At 38.0% G+C, this 19,506-nt stretch overlaps 1 protein-coding gene across 2 annotated transcripts; it reads left to right on the top strand.

Annotated features, from left to right (window-relative positions):
- Positions 1-1,778: 1,778 nt before the first annotated feature.
- Positions 1,779-19,296, top strand: LOC135419961 (centromere protein C-like). 2 transcript variants are annotated; one of them, XM_064666997.1, is made up of 17 exons: positions 1,779-2,057; positions 2,978-3,039; positions 3,365-3,462; positions 4,534-4,624; positions 4,718-4,934; positions 5,820-6,023; positions 6,579-6,958; positions 7,622-8,471; positions 9,042-9,080; positions 10,286-10,359; positions 11,305-11,373; positions 12,463-12,567; positions 13,384-13,479; positions 16,064-16,162; positions 16,452-16,606; positions 17,053-17,143; positions 19,083-19,296. In XM_064666997.1, exons 3-17 carry the CDS (start codon positions 3,448-3,450, stop codon positions 19,151-19,153), a joined length of 2,556 nt encoding a protein of 851 aa, XP_064523067.1. In that variant the 5' UTR covers positions 1,779-2,057; positions 2,978-3,039; positions 3,365-3,447; the 3' UTR covers positions 19,154-19,296. The 2 variants fall into 2 exon arrangements, 1 of the variants encoding a protein (XP_064523067.1); XR_010433230.1 differs by lacking the exons at positions 16,452-16,606; positions 17,053-17,143; positions 19,083-19,296 and having other exon boundaries at positions 13,381-13,479; positions 16,064-16,081.
- Positions 19,297-19,506: the final 210 nt, after the last annotated feature.

The raw sequence follows: 19,506 nt of genomic DNA, 5'->3' as shown, positions 1-19,506 counted from the left end.
TGACGTTTCTGAGTTTTATGAGGTCAGTGCCATGATGAGGCCTGCACCATTATGACATGTCTGGGCTTTATGAGGTCACTGTTATAATGTGTCCTGCAGCATTATGACATGCCTGGGCTTTATGAGGTCAGTGTGATGATGAGGCCTGCACCATTATGACGTCTGGGCTTTATGAGGTGACTGTGATGATGAAGCCTGTACCATTATGACATTTCTGGGCTTTATGAGGTCAATGTGATGATGAGACCTGCACCATTACGAGGTGTCTGGGCTTTATGAGGTCAGTGTGATGATGAGGCCTGCACCATTATGACATGTCTGGACTCTTTATGGTCAGTGTGATGATGAGGCCTGTACTATTGTGTTGTTTCTGGGTTTTATGAGGTCAGTGTGATGATGAGGCCTTTGCTATTATGAGGTGTCTGGGCTTTATGAGATCAGTGCCATGATGAGGCCTGCACCACTATGACGTGTCTGGGCTTTATGAGGTCAGTGTGATGATGAGGCCTGCACCATTATGATGTTTCTCGGTTTTATGAGGTCAGTGTGATGATGAGGCCTGCACCATTATGACATGTCTTGGCTTTATGAGGTCAGTATCATGAGGAGGCATGCACCATTATTAGGTGTCTAGGCTTTATGAAGTCAGTGCGATGATGAGACCTGCACCATTATAAGTTTTCTGGGCTTTATGAGTTCACTGTGATTATGAGGCCTACACAATTATGACATGTCTGGTCTTTATGAGGTCAGTGTGATGATGAGGCCTGCACCATTATGACATGTCTGGTCTTTATGAGGTCAGTGCCATGATGAGACTTGCACTGTTATGAGGTGTCTAGGCTGTATGAGGTCACTGTGATGATGAGACCTGCACCATTATGACATGTCTTGGCTTTATGAGGTCAGTGTGATGATGAGGCCTGCACCATTATGACATTTCTGGGCTTTATGAGATCAGTGCCATGATGAGGCCTGCACCATTATGACATGTCTGGACTTTTTGTGGTCAGTGTGATGATGAGGCCTGTACTATTATGTTGTTTCTGGGTTTTATGAGGTCAGTGTGATGATGAGGCCTGCGCTATTATGAGGTGTCTTGGCTTTATGAGGTCAGTGCCATGATGAGGCCTGCACTATTTTGTCATGTCTGGGCTTTATGAGGTCAGTGCCATGATGACACCTGCACCAGTGGATTGTGGATTGTGCTACACTCTGCTGCAAGGGGAAGAGGTTTAAGGCCGAGTGTCAGATTGACTGAGTTTTGCACAGTTTCTGAAGAGGTGGCTTTTGGTGAGTTGTTTTCCTGTGTGACCTAAAGTTTCCTTCTGCCGCTTAAGGCTGATATTGAAAGTTTCCAGTGCAATCAATCCATATGTCGTGTTGGTTATTTTTGTTACCAGAAGTAATATCCAAAGAGGAATCATAAATTGCAAAGTACTCTCAGTAGAGCAAACTTCATAAAAACGAGCTGAATTCCGTTGTGTTAGGACTAGATAATCTCCAAGCTGCACATACTTTTTAAATTTACACAAATGAATAAGAGGTCATAGTTGTTTTTCTGCTAAACATTTACATTTTTTTAGATGTTTTCCTATCACATCTGTGAAAAACTGCACTCTGCTTATCGCTTGAATTTTTCTAGACCTTTCTTCCCATTCGTATCCTTGATGTTCTTTGCCTGTTTCCAGGTCAGTGGCTTTATTTCATTTGTTGGTGTAGAAGGTAACACTGATAATATGTTGCCGTTTGAAGTATTACTGCTCCACATAAGTCTCCCGTAAGACTCTCTGACTTCAAATGCAACAGATGCTTTGATGGTTCTTGTGGAAAGCTGAATTTCTGGCAATTGTTACAGGGGTTGTAGCTGCTGTGGCATTCTAAGGAAAACAGGGCTGCAGTAACTCCCACTCTCCCACTAGTTTACGATGGCTGGAGAATGCTTGATATTTGCTTACTTGTTTTCCTGTCAAGTGTCATTAAGCCTAGTAAGAACTTATTTCTTCACAAAATCATTTAAAAAAAGACTACAGAGCAAGATTCTGCCATGGAGGAGGGTAATTTGCATTTGAAGTTTTATTCTTAGATTCTGGAAAACTTATGTGGATTTTTATCCGAGAGCATAATGTCAAAGCTATACGGTGTATCCTATTAATGCGATCATATGATGTTTCCCAAATTTCTTGTATTTCTTAGTGGTGGGAGGAGCAAACAGTGCTGCGGGACAAAGCCCCAAGGTTTTCCTTTGTTTCCTTAGCTGAGGCAGCAAACTATGGTGTTGCTATACCTAAGGTGCTCCTAACTCGGCTGCCTGAGTACGGAAGGAGTTGTCTGTGCAGACATTTTGTCTTTCGAGAAGTAGAGAAATGAAGCCCACAGAGAGTTCCAGCGTATTTGGACCTTGCTGGTAAACGCTAGAGATGAGTTGGAGTATTTGCAGTGCTGTAGCATTCTTTAAAGGCACGTCAGAAGCCTGTGAAGTTCTTGTTGCTGGAATCCATTTTTAGACTTGCATTTCAAGAGCTTACCAAATCTACCAAATCAGCTGTGTATAATGATCATTATGGGAGTAATACTCCATGTCTTTTCTAGTGTTATTTTGGTTTTGATCAACATTGTCTGGCTAGTGAATCGCTCACTTCTGCCCAAAAAATGTTTATTTTAAGAGAGACTTTCTTCACCCCAAAGCTCTTTTACCTCAGGGAAGTAGTTGTGTGTTTTCTTTTATGTAGAGAGAATTCTTCATTCTCATCATAATCTGTGGCAGTGAGGCTTTTTTCCCTGGAGTTCTTATTTTGACAAGTTTCTTTGCAGATATCTATGTGTGGAAATGATAGGTAAAAGTATATTGAAGCTGAGACTAGAGGAAACAATAATTTAAAATATTGAGAAGTAAGAACTTTGCTGCTTTATTATTGCTGGGATAAGAACATTTGATATTTTTGATTTAAAATATTTTTTTTCCTCTTCTTTCTAGAAGTAAGATTGATGTACAGCCAGGTCAAAACGTACCGAAACTCATACAGGATTGTTTTGAAAGTAAGCTCTTATTTGGTGTTTTACTCAATTTGCTGGTAAAAGAAGAAATAATTTCTTCTTTATATTATATTTAGTGGTAAGTAAATAGAAATAAAAATTAGAGATAAAATGGATAAAAATGAAGTTTTTCTCAGGGTCTTGAAAAGCACCCCCCTCCCAGCTGCTTAAAACTGTGTCTTAGCTGTCTTATAAAGGTAATCTTTCCTGAGTAGCTGATTCCTTTCTTGTTTGGGTTTATGTGACCTTAATAGCTGTAGCAACTTGTTAAAATAAATGAGACCTGGACAATTCCAAGATCCCCATACTTACAGTGTTTTCTTCATAGGTTGCAGCAGTGATCTTACAATAAACTCTCCAAATGCAACCCTTTGCTCAGCTCCTGTTGTCAAAAATAGGAAGAGGACTTCAATGCAGAGCCAAAGCGTAAGTTAGTTATGGCAATGTCACAGTATAGCTTTGGGTACAGTTTCACCAGGGTACAAATTTAGTTCTGTAGGATTTAGTTCTGTATGAGCATTGAAGAAGCTCCATATGCCACTTGTAACAGTATATAGGCTACAATTTAACCATCTGTAATAGTTGTTGATAATGTTTTTTTTCTTAGTTTGTTGTGCTCTAACAGTAAATATTCTGTAATTAGATTTGTTTAATAGCTTATTTTCCAGGTTTTTTTCTAGTGAAAGCTTTTTCAGCTTTTTGTCCAGGACACTCAAATTTTTTATGGTCTCAGGTTGGAGCACGCTGCCTTATTACTGCTGGTGGGTATGGCTGTCTTGGACTCCACTGGAGTTGGTTTTGGCCACTTTGCTAGATATATGGACACAGTTCTTAGCTAAATAGTGAACAGTAGAGTTGAAAGGTGATGCTTGTCCAAAAGCTCGTTAACTCCTGATAGTTATCTGTACAATAACTTTATATATATGTATCTTTCTTGAAGAGTGGAAACAAGTTGAAGGCCTTGTTAGTGTGCTGGGAAAATGATGCCAATAATCTAGTTTGTATATTTAATTTTAATGTTTTGATTCTATTTTTTTAAAATAGGATATTCCGTTAATGGCAGGGTTGAGAACAGGTATCCTTTATAGTGGTGTTTGTTTACTTTAGTTTGATGTTAGAATACCATATAATGTCAAATAATTTCTTGCAAAACCTCAGCCTGTCTTAAGAAAGATGAATTAAATTGTTTAAAATAATTCATTCTAATGAAACGAATAGCTTGCCTGGAGACTAGCAGGATGCCTGTTTAAAGCTGCATATAGATTTTTGCTGTACACACTGTTTTTCCTGTTATTTGAAATTTATAGTTACTTCTAGAAAGTCTTACTTGATAGAAAGTTGAAGTGTTTAGTTAAAATAGAACTGTGATTCACATCACAGTGTGATTTAAGGGAAGGAAAGTATATCATGTTCTGTAGAAATTTGTATTCCTATCAAAATACTGTTGCTTTATCAACTATTTTACTTTGTCTCATTATTCGTTACCAACTAGGACAGCCAAAGGCAGGATCAACCAACTCTGTGAAAAGAGCCTGTTATTCTCCAGAATCCTCACCTGCATCACTGCTAAAACCAGTCAGCAGCAGAGGTTGGTCCCACTAGTACTGAATTAAGGGTTTCTCGGGGGTTTTTTTGTAAGGTTTTGAGTAGAGGAATTAAACCTGTTCTATATATATGGCAGGACAGTCATGTGAATCACCCTTGAAGCCTGCAATACATGATTATGTAGATGTTTCTAAAAAAACAGAGTCTCCTGTGTCTGAAAGCAAAAAAACTACATTAGAAGATGTTGAAGCGCTGTGCCGAAGTCCTGCCATGTTTTTGGACCCTGAGGATGATCACGGGTCTGTTGGATCACCTTTTCCTTTGGAGAAAGGGAAAAGTTCTCCGGTAGTTAAGTAAGTAGAGCTGAACATGGCTGTGGTGTTACATCCCCTGTGTACCCTCCACCTTAGGGTAAATCAACACAGTGGTTTCCATCGTTTATAAGTTTAGATTGTGAACTCATAAAAAATAATTCCAAGCTTTTTAGAAAATTTCCATATCTGTTTTTAAGAAGGACAGAATTATTTTTTATTAAATATTCTGGTGATAAGTGCAGCACCCAAGTGTAGGAAGCCTGTCAGAATAGACTTGAACTCTTTGCAGAAAAGTTCACCAAAGTATCAGCTTCTTAAGTAGTCCAGACTTTTTCAGTGAATCCTATTGACAGTATTGACCTTAGAAGTTAACAAAAATTTGTTAAAGTAGAAATGAACAGTCATCATTCTTCTCACTCTGAATAGACGAGTTTTTTATACGAAATAGAAAAACTTAAGCTGGGATCTCTATCTCCCCACTGGAAAATTTGAAGCCCAACTGCAATATTGGCCAGTGGTCCTTACCACAGTTCTGCTTTCCTGGAGGGCTGAGCCTGTAGGGTAGACCATAGAGATGGACTGACACTGATCCCATTGATTCCCATTGATGGAGTGAGATTGGGAAGACAGTGTACCTACAGTCTAGGAAACCTGACAATTTCTGAAGCACATTAGGACAAATTAGGAATTTGTCTTACTGAGCAGCCTTTACTTTGATCAAGAGTCACCGAAATTATTTAGGGTCATCTTTAGTCATGATGCTGTGCTGGGAAGTACTACAGCTAGGCCGTGTTTCAGCAAATTACCAAGGGGAAACTCATTCCTAAGTGAGACACTGTCAGCAGGGGCATCTGTTCTTCCTCACAATATTGTGCACTCACAAGATTTATAGCAATATATCTGAATGCTGTTCTTCATACATAGATTATGTCTTGATGGTTGGAATACACCTGCTGCAGCAAAGAGCTGTGGAGAAGTTGAAAATTTGGAAGGACCTCAGACTGGGAGAGATGAGCAGGTTGTTCTTGTGCAAGGAACAGAACCTGTTGCTACATCTTCTGTGCAGAAAGAGAAGACTTTCTCTTCAGCTCTCTTAGCAGCTGTAGCAACAGGAACACTTCGACAGAGGTTTGTTTTGAGGCTTAATATGGAACATAATTTGCTATTAAAATAACTCTGGTCTGAATATCGGAACAACATCCTTTTATCTATAAACAAAGTCTGGGAGCATGTTTTGTGATAGTCGAACATTACTTAAAAATGCCACTTGAGAAAGGGTTTGAATGGTTTTTTCAAAATTTTGTGTAGAATTTAACAGTGCTCTTGGTTTTGTCTGCCAGTAAAATGGTGTGTTGAATAATGTCTGTTGATAGGTAGCCTAGAGGATTCAGGAAAACCTTATGTGATTTTGAAGTTTACAGTGAGCAAGCAGTCTTTTCTCAGAGCTAGTCTGGATCTGGCTGCTTACGTAGGAAATTGTCTGTCCAGTTGACTGTCCAGCATCAGCAAGAAGAAGCAGGCCTTGTGCTCTTTTTGGAAGCTTGAAGAGCAATGAATGAATGCATTCTGAAGAATGTTCTGTACTGTGTTTAGGTGTTCTGGAATCACCACTAGATCTTAAAGATTGTAAGTCAATTTACCCCACCGCCCAAAATGATTTGTCATTGTCACTTCTTTCTGTAGATATTCAGTCTCGATATCACCTCCATCACCTCCTCCTGTGAAAGATCAGGATATGGAAATCGAAAATGAATGTGAATTTTTAATTGATGACTCAGGTGGTGCATCATTTCCTTCTTGGATTTCAATACCCAGTAAGAAAAGAAAATCAAAAAAAGATGGCTCTGCAACTCCTGTTTCTAAATCTCAGCCCTCTGAACAGAAGAAGACACAGAGTAAGAAAGGCAAGAACAGGAAAGCACAGGTTGAAGCACTTACTAAACAGAAACTGAATAATCTGGATGCTGGAGCCTTTGACATCAAAAGAACGTCAAAATCGGATCCAATCTCTAACAGTGAAGGAAATGTCCTTAAATCTCAAAGCCAAAAGAGTACTCATACAGGTAAGTTCTTTAACAGCTCCTTAAACTTTTCCTTCCAGGTCATATTACTGGATTATTTTGTGGTGGTTTATTAGGAAATTATAATAAAGTAGATAAGAGACATTAATGGATTCCTTTTTGATGTTTCAGTTCCACAGTTAGATTTGGATGTGTATGAGGCAGTGAGACAGAGTGTTTTCACTTTTCCCATCCTCTTTGCCCTTCCTGTTAGGATGTTAAAAATTAATTTAGTGGTGTCGTCTTTCCTTATGAGCTGGTGTAGAAGGTAGGTACCCATATGGTAGGGTACGTAGGGTAGAAGGTAGGTAGGAAGGAGGTTAAGACACATGCTTCAAACTGAAGGGGATTGGGTTTTAGGAATTATTTGTGAAAAGGTTTGTAGCAGGAAACACTGAAAACTGGATAGCAAGGTAAATGTAACATTTCTGCTCCCTTTTTTTTCTGTTAGGAAATACTGGAAGTACACTAAAAAGGTTTTTTTATACACTCTAGTTTAGAGAAGGCCTTCTTTTAGCCTTCAGGAACAAACCTGGTTTTGTGATACCTTTTGTTTGTTTGTTTTCCCATTTTGAATTTTTGGTTTATTTTAAGGCATTCAGATGTCAACATGTATCTGTTTAATGTAAAAAGATAGTAATGTCCAAATGTTTTGTGTATTGATAGGAAAGACTAAAAAGGACGCACTTAGACAAGACTCTCCAAACCAGAAAAAGAACACATCCTGGAAACCAGAAGCTGAAGAACTGATATTGTCATGGTCTGGATGGGAAACAGAAACATCTGATGCAGAAAAATGTAAAACAAGGGTGCTGCCAAGTGAAGATTTGCCTATGCCCTCATCTGGGCATCAACAAGAGCAGACTGTGTCTCCAAAAAAGTCTCTCAAGTCTTCCAAGAATCTGCAGTCAGCTTCAAAAGCTTCTCAGCATTTAGATAAGAGGAAACAAACTGCTAAGCAGAAACTTCCTAAGGTTAAAGTAGCTAAGAAAGTGGCATTAATTTCAAGGAAGGAGCTTAAAAAATCTGGCCAGAAAAGTAGTAGTAAAAAACCTCAGTTGCAAAGAGAGAAGAGTTCTGACAGTGAACCTAGTGAAGAAGAGCATGAAAGAGAGCCTGTAGATTTGAAAGATGTGTGTACCACACCCTTGCGTCAGAAATTAGAGACTCCCATGATTCAGAAATTGGCTGTGTCTGAAAAGCCTAGAAATGTGTTGCACACATTGGAGTCACCTGGTGGTGCAAATAACCAATCTCCTGTGAAAGCACTACAGCATCCCATGGACAGTGTGAAGAATTCTGAAAAGAAGCAGTTGCCAGCCAAGTATTCAGGGAAGATACCTGGAAAGATTCCTTGCAGAACCAATAAAGCTGTTTACTCAAACCATGAGGACACTGAGTCTCAAACAGATTCTGACAGCTCTTCTGTACAGAACATGGCAAGGAAAAAACAGAAGTTATCAGATGTAAAAATGAAAAATAACAAAAGAAAACGTAACAGGCAACATGGACCACAGTAAGCTTTTTATGTGATTCCTTACAAGTGTGGTATAACTTGGTAGATAATTAAACACACCTTGTTAAATTTTAAGCAGTGATGGCCCAATTGAACTACGAGATAGTTTGAGATTGGTCAAATAGTTAGTAGAGAAACCAAGTGGTGTAGTCAACATCCTGTTCTCAAATGTGGGTGCCGAATCTAGTGTCTTTTACATGAGGAAGTTTGTGCTGGTTAAACTGTTCTCGTGAGACTTGCGTAGTAGATACAATCCTACCGCCACAGAGTAACTTCACTGTCAGGTTTGTTGTATTTTTAAATGAAATTTGGAAAATACCGCATTTAATTCTTCAGCTATTGTATATATTTTTGTGGATGTAACTTTCTAGTCGTAGGCAATCTAAAGACGGAAGTTTAAGGAGTCTAAAACCAGTTTTTAATAGTTGTTCTTTGCATTGTTTTTTAATTTTTTTTAATGTCTTTTTATGGTTTTGTTCAGGATATAAAATTATTGCCCTACAGGTTCCTTTCATTGAGTAAAATTGACTCAACCCTAAAATGTACTAAGAATATTTTTTTCTCTTCTAGATATTCCTTTGTGGCTGAGAAGGCTGTGAACTATGAAAAGTAATTTCTTGAGTTGTCTGAAAACCTTGAATTTAATCTCACTTCTGCCCCACTGAGACAGAAGAGTTTGGTAGTACTACCCCATTCTGTGCTCTCCTAGTGAAGCACCTAGTAGAAAAGAATTGCAATTCACGCTTGAGGATTTTAAATACTGCATTAATATAGTTAATAAACTAGTAAAATTTTTCTTCCTGTCATAAAACAGGGGTCATAGTAGGTTTCTTGCCTTAGGGGATTTTTTTCCTTTGAGGTTTACTTCCACATTAGTGTGTGATTTTGGAACAGAAATACCAGTGCTCCTAGAACTAATAGCAGCTGTACTAATAAAGTTGCCGTTAAGTGGGGTATAGAGCTGTATCTATGATCCAAACTTTTTGCATGTAGATAGGCATGTATCTTCCCCTTCATGGGATGGGAACTTAATGACAAACAGGAGTGGCAGTCTGTGAATTTATTGAATTCTTAAGCAGTCATTCTGCAGAAAAATGTGGGGTTTTTAATTATAAGGGAGACTACCGCAGACTTACTTGGACGAATTTGTAGTGTAGGTTTGGTAATTTAGGGAATTTAAATGCATCTTTTGGAGTTTAGGTGGATAACAGGTGAACTTCACTGGCACAGTAAAAGCAGTGAAGCACAGCCACAGATGGAGGAAGAAGGAAGGTGAAGGGTACTGATGCTAAGGCTGCAAGAGAGGTCCCGTTAGAAGTGATTTGGTTGCTAAAGAATCTCTGGTGGAGTCACACATATAAATTGTCATTTTATGGGGGAGATTTCATGATAGAATACTCATTACAAAGACAAACTATTTTACTGTCCATTCCTTATAGTATGCAAAACATTTCTTTAAAGCAGTACCATAATCACAGTATATGGAAAATTGTTGGAAAGGTAATGCTACAGAAGAAAGTATCTTTATTCTGGAAGGGAGAAAAAAAGAAGTTTAAGAAACCTGTTTAGAGAGGAGGTGTGAACAGTAATTTTTCTGCCTGGTGACTGAGTAGAGGAGGAGTTGATGAATTTCAGACCTATGATTTCTAACTAGCAGTCATTTGCTTTAATCACTGTAGACAGATGTTTAAAAGAAAAATAAAACCCAGACCACATGATCTAAAAAAAACTTAACTTTTATATATATGGTAGTGCTGTAATGTTCCTTTGACATTTAACATCTTTAAGCAGGTTTATTTTTTATTCTTTTGCAGTGGGCCTGTTCTAGAACATTGCGATAAATTTGATTCCAGCACTAAGTCTTGTGAACAGTATGATACATCATCAGGTAACATTTACAGTTGATATTTTCTTGCATTTTATGTATAAGCTTCTTATAAACTGTAACTGATGGTTCAGTAATTTCTGTTGTATTCAGCTTGTCCAGAACAAATGCGGATTTTATTGGCTGTGGTTACATTTCTGTCCAAGTAGGTGGTACACTATGCCAGCTTTATGTTGTGTTAGCTTTGGAAGAACAAGCCCTCCAGGGTTTGGCATCAAGCCTACTGGGATAAAGTTATCGCTCCAAAATATTTTGAACACATTTTTCAGGCTCTGTTTGTACCAGTTTGATGTGTTGCCATGTGATGGTACTAAAGGCAATCACTTCAGGCCACCCTGGACCAAAGTGTACAGCCCGATGGCCTGTTCACCCAAGAATATTTTGGTTTGGGGTGTTTCGTTTGGTTGGTTTGGTTTGTGGTGTCTGTTTTTTTTTTAAAGTTTTGTTGGTTTGGTTTGGATTTTAAGTTTCACAACATGAGTTGTACGTGTTGTCATAATGAACATGAGCCTTGGAGATAAAAAGTAATTTTGTTAGTATTTTAGAGCCAAAAGTGAATATGCGAATGTTATTAGTTCATGCAGTGCTTTCTTCAGAGACCTAATTTTGTGTATGTTCTTGTAAGACGTTTGTTCTAAAGCTAGGTTTGAGTGATATAAAGCTGATTGACCTTGCACTTTGTCATAATTTTCCAATGTGTGTTTTATCAAGAGGGATAGGTCTGAGGAATATTTACTTGAATATATAGTTTTCATGTAATTTTCAAGCTTACTGATTGCATATACTGCTTATCTACATTGGGTTTCATACATGTTTATAGCAAAATGTGTTAAGAGGGAACACTATCATTGGGACTTGTATTACCCTTGGTTGCTTTTAGTGGGTATATTGAATAAAAGTCAGGAATAGTAAATGCCTATGGTGGTGGTTTTTTGAATGTGTTTACAGAGACTTTTGATGACCTGAATTACAAAGTGAGAGATCCATTGTCAGACAACATAGCAAGGCATAAAATAGGTAAGATTATTTAAAATATCATAATGTAAGTGTGTAAATACAAATGTATTTCCAACTTGATGTAAAGTTTGCTGAAGGAGACTGGCATGCAGCTGCACACTGAGCTACCTGCACTGAATGTATTCCTAAACAACTGAGTCAATACAAACCCACAGTTCAGTGAGAACAGTAAGAATTTGTATTAGTTTTACGCAGTATAACTGATGGTGCAAATAACCTGCCTTCTGTGGTGGTCTGAGTCTGGATAGGATGGAACAATGTGTGTGCAGTCGATTGCAGTCCCATGCTTGTCTGTTTTATATTGGGTTTTTTTATGGCCTTCATTATTACTTTATGCACAACACTTTAGTTGTCTACCTTCAAAAACTATTTCATCAAGTTTTTTATATTTACCATTTTTAACATTTAAATATCTTGACTAATTTGCTCTTAGCTCTTAAAGGGCTTTTAGTCTTCCTTACAAATACTAAAATATATCTTACTGTATTCATATATGGCAGCTTAGACAACCTGAAAGTTGAGACTATGTAATAAGTACATCTGAAGATAAATATCTGAGAAATCTTGGAAATACGTGGAGTTTCTGTTGGCAGAAGTGCCATTCTTCTGGACCTCAGAAATGGGACTTGTGAATCTGGAAGAGGAGGAGCTGCGTATGCAGTCTCTTACTCTCCCCTTGCCATAACTAAGGCAGTGCTTTTTCACTGTTGCTAATGAAATCCCTCAGATTTAGGCTGGGTCCTTAGTCTTTGTCGAGAGCTTTGTCTTCACAGTTGTAGCATGTTTTCTGTCCTTGTGCTTGAGCTCCTAAGGTCCATGTCTCAGTGATTCACTAAGATACATAGAACTAAGTATAATATAAAGTCAGTGTGGTGATTGTTTAAGAAAAAGGAGAGTGAAATAGTGATGTATGCAAAAGAGGGCTTTTGTCAATATTTGGATCCCATTTTCCTGTCACGATAGCAATATCAGCTGGGAAGTGCTGACCCCCCCCTTGTGATACAGCAAAACAGCAAAGGATACTTAATATTTTCCATCTCTGAATTTTCCTTTCATGTTTAATATGAATTATGTCATCCTTCAAATTAGTAATGCCTTCCAACACACCTAACGTTCATCGAACGAAAAGGATACGGCTGAGACCTCTGGAATATTGGAGAGGCGAGCGCATAAACTATACTATGAACTCTTCATGTATTAGTTCCAAAATACCTATTTGCTTCCTTCTGATGGGACAGTAAAGAAAAATCTGCGGGTTGATCTTGTGCCATGAGGACTTTGAGAGGCTTACTTTTGGGTAATTTTTTTTTTTAAGATTATTTATGGTCACTAGTTATTTAGTCACCTTTCCATGTAGTCCTTTTCATTCCTGATATTCCCTTGTCAGCTGAAAATAGCATCAGGAGAGTATGTTAAGTTACTTTGCCTTCACTGTTTAGAGAAGAACAGAACAGTTTCTCTATACTAGTAGGCTTATTACATCAGAGATTGTGTATGATACTGGAAAAAGAGACAATCTGCTGGATCATTCATTGGATCATTTCTCTTTGTGTGAGGATTGTTTTCCAGAGCAGATACTCTAATATTTTATCCAGTCTCAGTGTTAAATTCCCTAAGTGAACAAACATATCTTGTTCTCTTGGATTTTTTCTGACCAATGCAGCCTAATATTTTGTCTTTTCTTAATTAATTAATTTGCTTGAGAATAGTATTTCTTTGCGCTCCTAAAACTGTTTTTTTTTTCTTTAAAAATTGCTTTCAGATCATGGCTTTCTGAAATGCTCTGTGACTGAAATTTGATAAATATTATTTTCAAAATATCTCAAGTTGCCTTGCACTCCAAAAGACTTAATAATGAAAAGCTTTTTGGTTTGTTCTGGCTTTCTAAAGCTGTCTGAAAATTTCAGCATCAAGGAAGTATATTCTCGGTTAAAATGCTTGTTGGTTGTGTAAGTTTTTAAGGTTACTGTGAGTTAGCAAGCTTTGTTTAACTTCCTTTTGTTTCAGGAGGGCTTGTGATTAGTGGATTAGTGCATCCAGAAACACAGTCTCGCAGTAAGAATAGACAGAGGAAGGATCGTCACAAGCAGAAAGCCAACAAAACAAGTATGAACACAGACTTTTTCCCTTCTGATACTTAAAAACAAAGTTATCTGTAATCAAATACTCTATTGCTGTAAGATATTCCTCCTGTAACACTTGATTCTCTCTGTGGATGAAAATAATTTTATAACAAAATCTATTAACGTGATGTGGAAAAACCTGTTCTTACTTTATCTGTAGCAATGCTGTATATTCTTGTTATAAAAACGTTAACTTTTCAGAAGAAAGGAAGAAATACAGAACATACCCGGAAGTGTTGTTGTGCCTTTAAAGCAGAGGTAGAAAAAAAATAAACTATGCTTCTGTTTGTGTTCAGATCATGATGCTAATGTGCACAGTTAAGGTATAAAACCTTGTGGTCGTTTTACTGATACCTGTAATATCACATCTAAAAAAGCAGTATATGGTGTTAGTAGAGTCTCAAGCTTTTGTAGGTTAAATACAAAACCACAACATGGTAGGTGAAGAGGGAGCTTTGAGAACAGTGCATAAAATGGTTCAAAGTGGGCAATAAATCTGTGTTTAAACAAACAGGAAGAGGAAGCTTAGCTAGAGCCTCTGTGGCCAGAAGATAATAAATATTTAGGTAGTGTTCAGAAAAGAGTCAAAATTCGAATGCCAAATTATTTTTGCTGTGCAATCTGGAAGATGTTTCAATGTTGAAGAGCCTTTCTTTGTGGGGACTGTCTAGAACTGCTGTTTGAAACTGAAACATTTCTCAGTGAAGTTATAGAACTAATAAAACAAATACTAACAAGAATGGATAATGCCATATGGTCCTAACACAGTTCTAAAACAAATCAGGGCTGAAATAATAATCAGAGAAATAAGGAAGAAAATGGTCACTGTTGGTAAAAATATCTGATTTTCTAGAGTGTTTCATGTGAATTTTATCCCTTAACTCAAGAAGAAAGTGGTAGGACTAGAGAAGGTTCAGGGAAAGCTCATCAAAAACATGAGAGGACTTCTGTGCAGAAGCAACTACGTAGTGAAGACTCCTCAGCCCTCAGGGGAGTTCTGTGGCGGCCTGAGAAAGACCTATAAAATCACAAGTGGTGTGGAGAAGGGAAATAGGAATAAATTGTTTTATTGGCTTTTTTTTTTAAACACAAGAACTAGAAGGTGTGGCAGGAAGATATGGAGAGCTGAGTTCTTTAGCCGAATAAGGTGGCCATTCTCACTATGTGCTTCTTGCCCCATAATATTGTGGACAAAAATATTTGTGTAGATTCCAGACGAGACCTAGATACATTAACAGGAGACTTAACTGTCTAAATATGTATGAGCTCCAGGTTAGAGGTGGGAAGTATTCCATGGAAGTGCCATTGCTCTGTTATGGCATTTTTGGGGATGGAAGGAGTACCTGCTTTTGGCCACTGATGGGAGACAGAATCCTGGTCTAGATCAATCAAGTACGGTTTACGTTGTAACATAAATAATTTGCAGCGCATGTGAACCTGAGCTGGTAGTGACTGTTTATGTTGTATCTTACAAGAGCTATTGGTTGCTTTGGGTGCATTTGAACTGTCTTCCAGAAGTGATCGATTTCCTCTCTAACAGATATCCATCCTCAGAGATCCTTTGCTCACATCCTTCAGTTTTAGTGATAGGGACTGTCAGTTGAGTAAAATTTCTAGCACGAATTCTCAAATCTTATTGATACAATAAAAATTCTGTTGTTATAGCTATAGAGTTACACCTGATGCTGCTTCTCTTTATCCAGCGATGGTTATGTTGGAACAGAGCTGTTCAAACACAGCAACTTTCTTCCTACCTCTGACTGTCTTGGTGTAAGGGTATTTAAGCAACCATGAGTGCCTACAAAGCGCAACAGCTTGCCTTTAACATGCTGCTTCTGGTTGCATTTAAAGAAATTTCCTGTGCGTTGTAGAGCTAAAATTGTCTGCTTATGAGAATTCTGCAAGAGAGCTTTGGGATATTCTGCTGTGAACATTTTCTAGCATCTATTTTCTGTTTGAAAAGCGTAGAGTTGTCATTGATTCTTAGGATATTTCCTGCTCTGGAAAAATCCTTTTTATTATATCCTTTTTATTATAGAAATAGTTCTCAGATTTACAACATACAGTGAGATTCCTGTAATGGTATTTCTTAAGAAAAGGAAAATTGGACATGCTTAGTCTTTAGAATGCTTTATCTCTTAAATCTCCTTTATCAGCAATAGGTAAAAGCAAAAAAACTTAGTCTTCATCCTGTATTTTATATCCTCTCAGCATCTGTTGCTAGAAAAGTACTTCTCTGAAAATACAGATACTTCTGAATAAATACTGTTGTTAATAGCACAGGATAAATAGTTGGCATTCCCCTGGCAAATTTCTGAGGATTTAGAGAGCCTTCATCTATTACACACAGAAATGATTTCAATGAAAATTGCATTTTCAAGGAATTGTTACGGATGGTTTCCTTTTATTTAAACGAAGTGTATTCAGTCTGTTTAGTTCACTTATTAAAACAAGTTTAAGTACTTAACATGTGACATTAGAATTGTGGAAAAGTTGTAGTTCAATAAGTTTTTAAAATGCATAGTGATAATTTCTCTGATTTTGTTTTGGTTTCTTTGTTTCCTCAGATAGAAGAGAGATACCTGCAAGTTTGGATCACAACCTAGCTGATACTTCTAAGCCAACCATTGTACTGGACCCAGAAACAAATGAGGAGGTAGTTCTAGGTGAGTTGAAGAATGTGGCCAAGGGAGTTTGTGAATTATATGAGCTGTGTTTAGAATGATAAGAAAAAAATTGTTCATGCCACATTGGGCATAAAAAGGTAAACTATTGAAATATTCATTGCTCTTCTGGAGAAAGTTCCGAGGAAAACAAAAAGTGTCTTGATTTTTCAGCTAAATATTGAATATAGCTTTTGAAGGTGTTGCACTAAAACGATATGTAATGCATTGAGCAAATAACAAGACTAATTGTATGATAGCATTAATGCTAATCTCCTGGACTTTTTTGTAGAATGTGTTAACACTGAAAGCAGTCACGCTTGCTCCTTCAAAGACGAAGTGGTAGAAATATACAAAAATCTGAATACATCTGTTTTTGCAACTGGTAAATTGATTTTGAAACCACTTAAGGAAAAGGGACACCAGTTTGTCCACATGGATACAATAGTAAGTGTGCTTTTTTCTTATTTTTATAAAACTGACTGTGTAAACAGGAGATCTTAGTGTGGTTGGAAGTACCATATGAGGCTGACGGGTTTTCCAGGGGTTTTCCCTCCCTTAATGCACATAAATGTTAATGAATCATTTGCTAGAGGTACTTTGCATGCACATTGCCCTCTGTGTCATACTAAATCTTTATGTCTATGTGTGCTTACTGTCTAGATCTTGCAGGGAAGACAGAAGTATCAAATAAATAAGATGACCCCATCCCCCTTTTGAGGTGTGCATCTTATTTTTCAGCAGTGTGGGGGAAAAAAGGGATTGCAGTTCTGCCAGCTTATTTTGTTTTTTGTCTTTGTTACAACATGTGTGCAAATGTTTTCTGGGATAACTTTCTTAAATGTTTGCAAAGGAAGCATTGCTAATCTTAGAATCCTTTGGCTTTCATTAAGGCTTTCCATATTATCCGTGGCAAAATTATTGTTACATTACATAAGACATCATATTATCTGACTACAGGAGACTCCTTCTATGTTCCTCCAGGTGAGTACATGTGTCTAAAACCAATTTGTTGGAGGTGGTTGAGACTGAATTAGCGTGCTAGGAATGAAAACCAAACTTAATGACTGAAAGAGAGATGGAATAGAGAGTGGGAAGGTATAGGGCCATCACTTAGGCACCATGCCATACCCTGATTTTGTACTGGCAGGCTAGTCCAGGCATTCACCTGCTCTTACATCTTCATTCCTCTTGCCAGTGGGAATGCAGTTTGGCACCAGCTGGTTTTGGCACAGAGGTCTAGCATGGCAGCACATGCCCACTGCTGCAGATGTGGGTGTGGATGTAAGTGCTCTCTCACACCCTGTTGCTGCTTGACTATTCTGGTAAATCCAGGACAAAGTAATCTTCCTGGGCTTTGATGTTTCTTGATGTGGTGTCTAAGAGGGAGTCTAGACTGAATGAGCTGTAAAGCTTGGGTGGCCCCTCAGGATCAGCTTCATACACTTCTCTTGGAGATGGAGCTGAGACCTGCCAAGCTCATTTGATATATCCTTCCATGTGGAACTGCTCTGTCTACATAGTTCAGAACCTTTTATCGGTGTTCTGTCTTACCCACTGCCATGGGTGGGAGTGTGTATTTCTAAAGCATGTTAGAGTATTTGTGTACACACTTGGCATCCTCATTGTTGTGGTAGCTGTGGAGAGGTCAAGAGGTACAGAAGAGATCAGGAGACAGAAGCTCGTATGTGGCGAAAGAGAGCTTACCTGTATCCAGTGCAACTGGATACAGGTGGTCCTGCTTGAGCAAAGTGTTGGACCAAATGCCTTCCAGAACTTCTCTCCAATCTCAGCCATCCTGTGAAGTCGGAGACTCCCATGCTATGGAAGCTGCTCTTCTAGAAGTATAGTTCATGCTTGTGTTGGGAAGACCCTGGTGCTTTACACCTCAACTGGAAAGCAGCCTTTTCCATGTTGCACAGCAGGCCATCCGTGTGGGGTGTGCCAGAGCGCTTGGCTGCTGGTGAATGGCCACTGCTATCCATTTCTCCACAGTAAAGGACAAAAGGTGCATGCTGAGTTGTGCTGCAACTGTCAGCTTTGACTTCCTCTTTCTGGTCTTTGCCCTGAGGAGTCCCTCTAAGGCAGACACATACCTGGGTTTGATGAGAAGTCCACTGCTCAGTTTGGGTGAATTAGCTAACAATCTTCTGCACGTAACATTTTACAAAAATGTATTTTGACAGTGTTATTTCCACTTAAAATTCTTAACAGCAGTCTTCATTCTGTGCGGGCTTTAAACCAGCTTGAAATTTGGCATCTTGTGCAGTCCAGGCTATCAAGTGGCTGCTTTTCCCATATAACTCTACATGTGGAGTAGCAGTCCTCAGCTGTGACTTGGTGTGGTGAGTTGCATCAGACGTTATTCTCTCAGTAACAGTTTTAATTCTTGGATATTTTCCCTACTGTAAGCAGTTTTGCGTGACCTTTGGGGCTGTGGACCAGAGATTGGGGACCGTTTGTGTAAACCTGAGTTTAAATGAATTAAAATACATACAAGATTTCTATAAAAATAACATGAAACTCACATGCACGCTAAATACTGAGGCCTCTAAGTCCTTCACAGAATACAGCTTTTTGAATTAGAAATAGCATAAGAAAATACATGCAGAGCAAGTGTCAATGCCACAACCAGGTGTGATTTTGACAGCTTCAGATTTTGCACAGATGAACACATTTGTCAGAGACCACTGTTAGTTAAATTAAATTAGGCTAATATGCTCTTTTGAGCATAACTGAAATTATACTAATATTTTTATTGATTTGGCACCGAAGTAGGTGAATGCTCTGATGTCCTTGCTGCTGTGAGTACAATTTGCTGTTGTTCACTTTACTGTAGGGTAATTCCCCAATATTATGGTACATATAGGCCTATTTTTAACTGTGTTAATTGGAACGAATTTCTGTTCTTTTTATAATTTAGACCAAAAGCAAGAAATACATTTTTGGATACCTCTTCCCCATAACTTTACCTGCAAATTGAAGATCATCTAATGCAAAGGAATTCTGAAGAACACTGAAGGTTTTCATCTGACACTCCAGTTTTAGGGGCAGGTTGTTTCATTGATCTTAAAGATCTTTCTTCTGTGTAAATAGTAAATACATAGCTTGTTGCAAATTATTTTTTCCTTTGTATCAATAAATATTAACTAATGCAAATCAGTTTTGATCTCTTTGATTTTAAATAACTTTAGAATTGATTTTCTAGCTTTCTGTGTGGTTTTGAAAATGCAGGTAGTTGTATGAGTTTGACTTGTAAATATTTATAGATAATGTAAGTTATCTTGAGTGGCTTCAAAGATGCCACCAACTGAAATTTTTCATCTGTTTCTTTGGAGTTGTTTAAA

This window comes from Pseudopipra pipra, chromosome 10 (genome assembly GCF_036250125.1).
Source record: "Pseudopipra pipra isolate bDixPip1 chromosome 10, bDixPip1.hap1, whole genome shotgun sequence".
NCBI lineage: Eukaryota > Metazoa > Chordata > Aves > Passeriformes > Pipridae > Pseudopipra > Pseudopipra pipra.
Note: the sequence above shows the minus strand (reverse complement) of the source record. Positions and strands in the feature narration are given on the sequence as shown.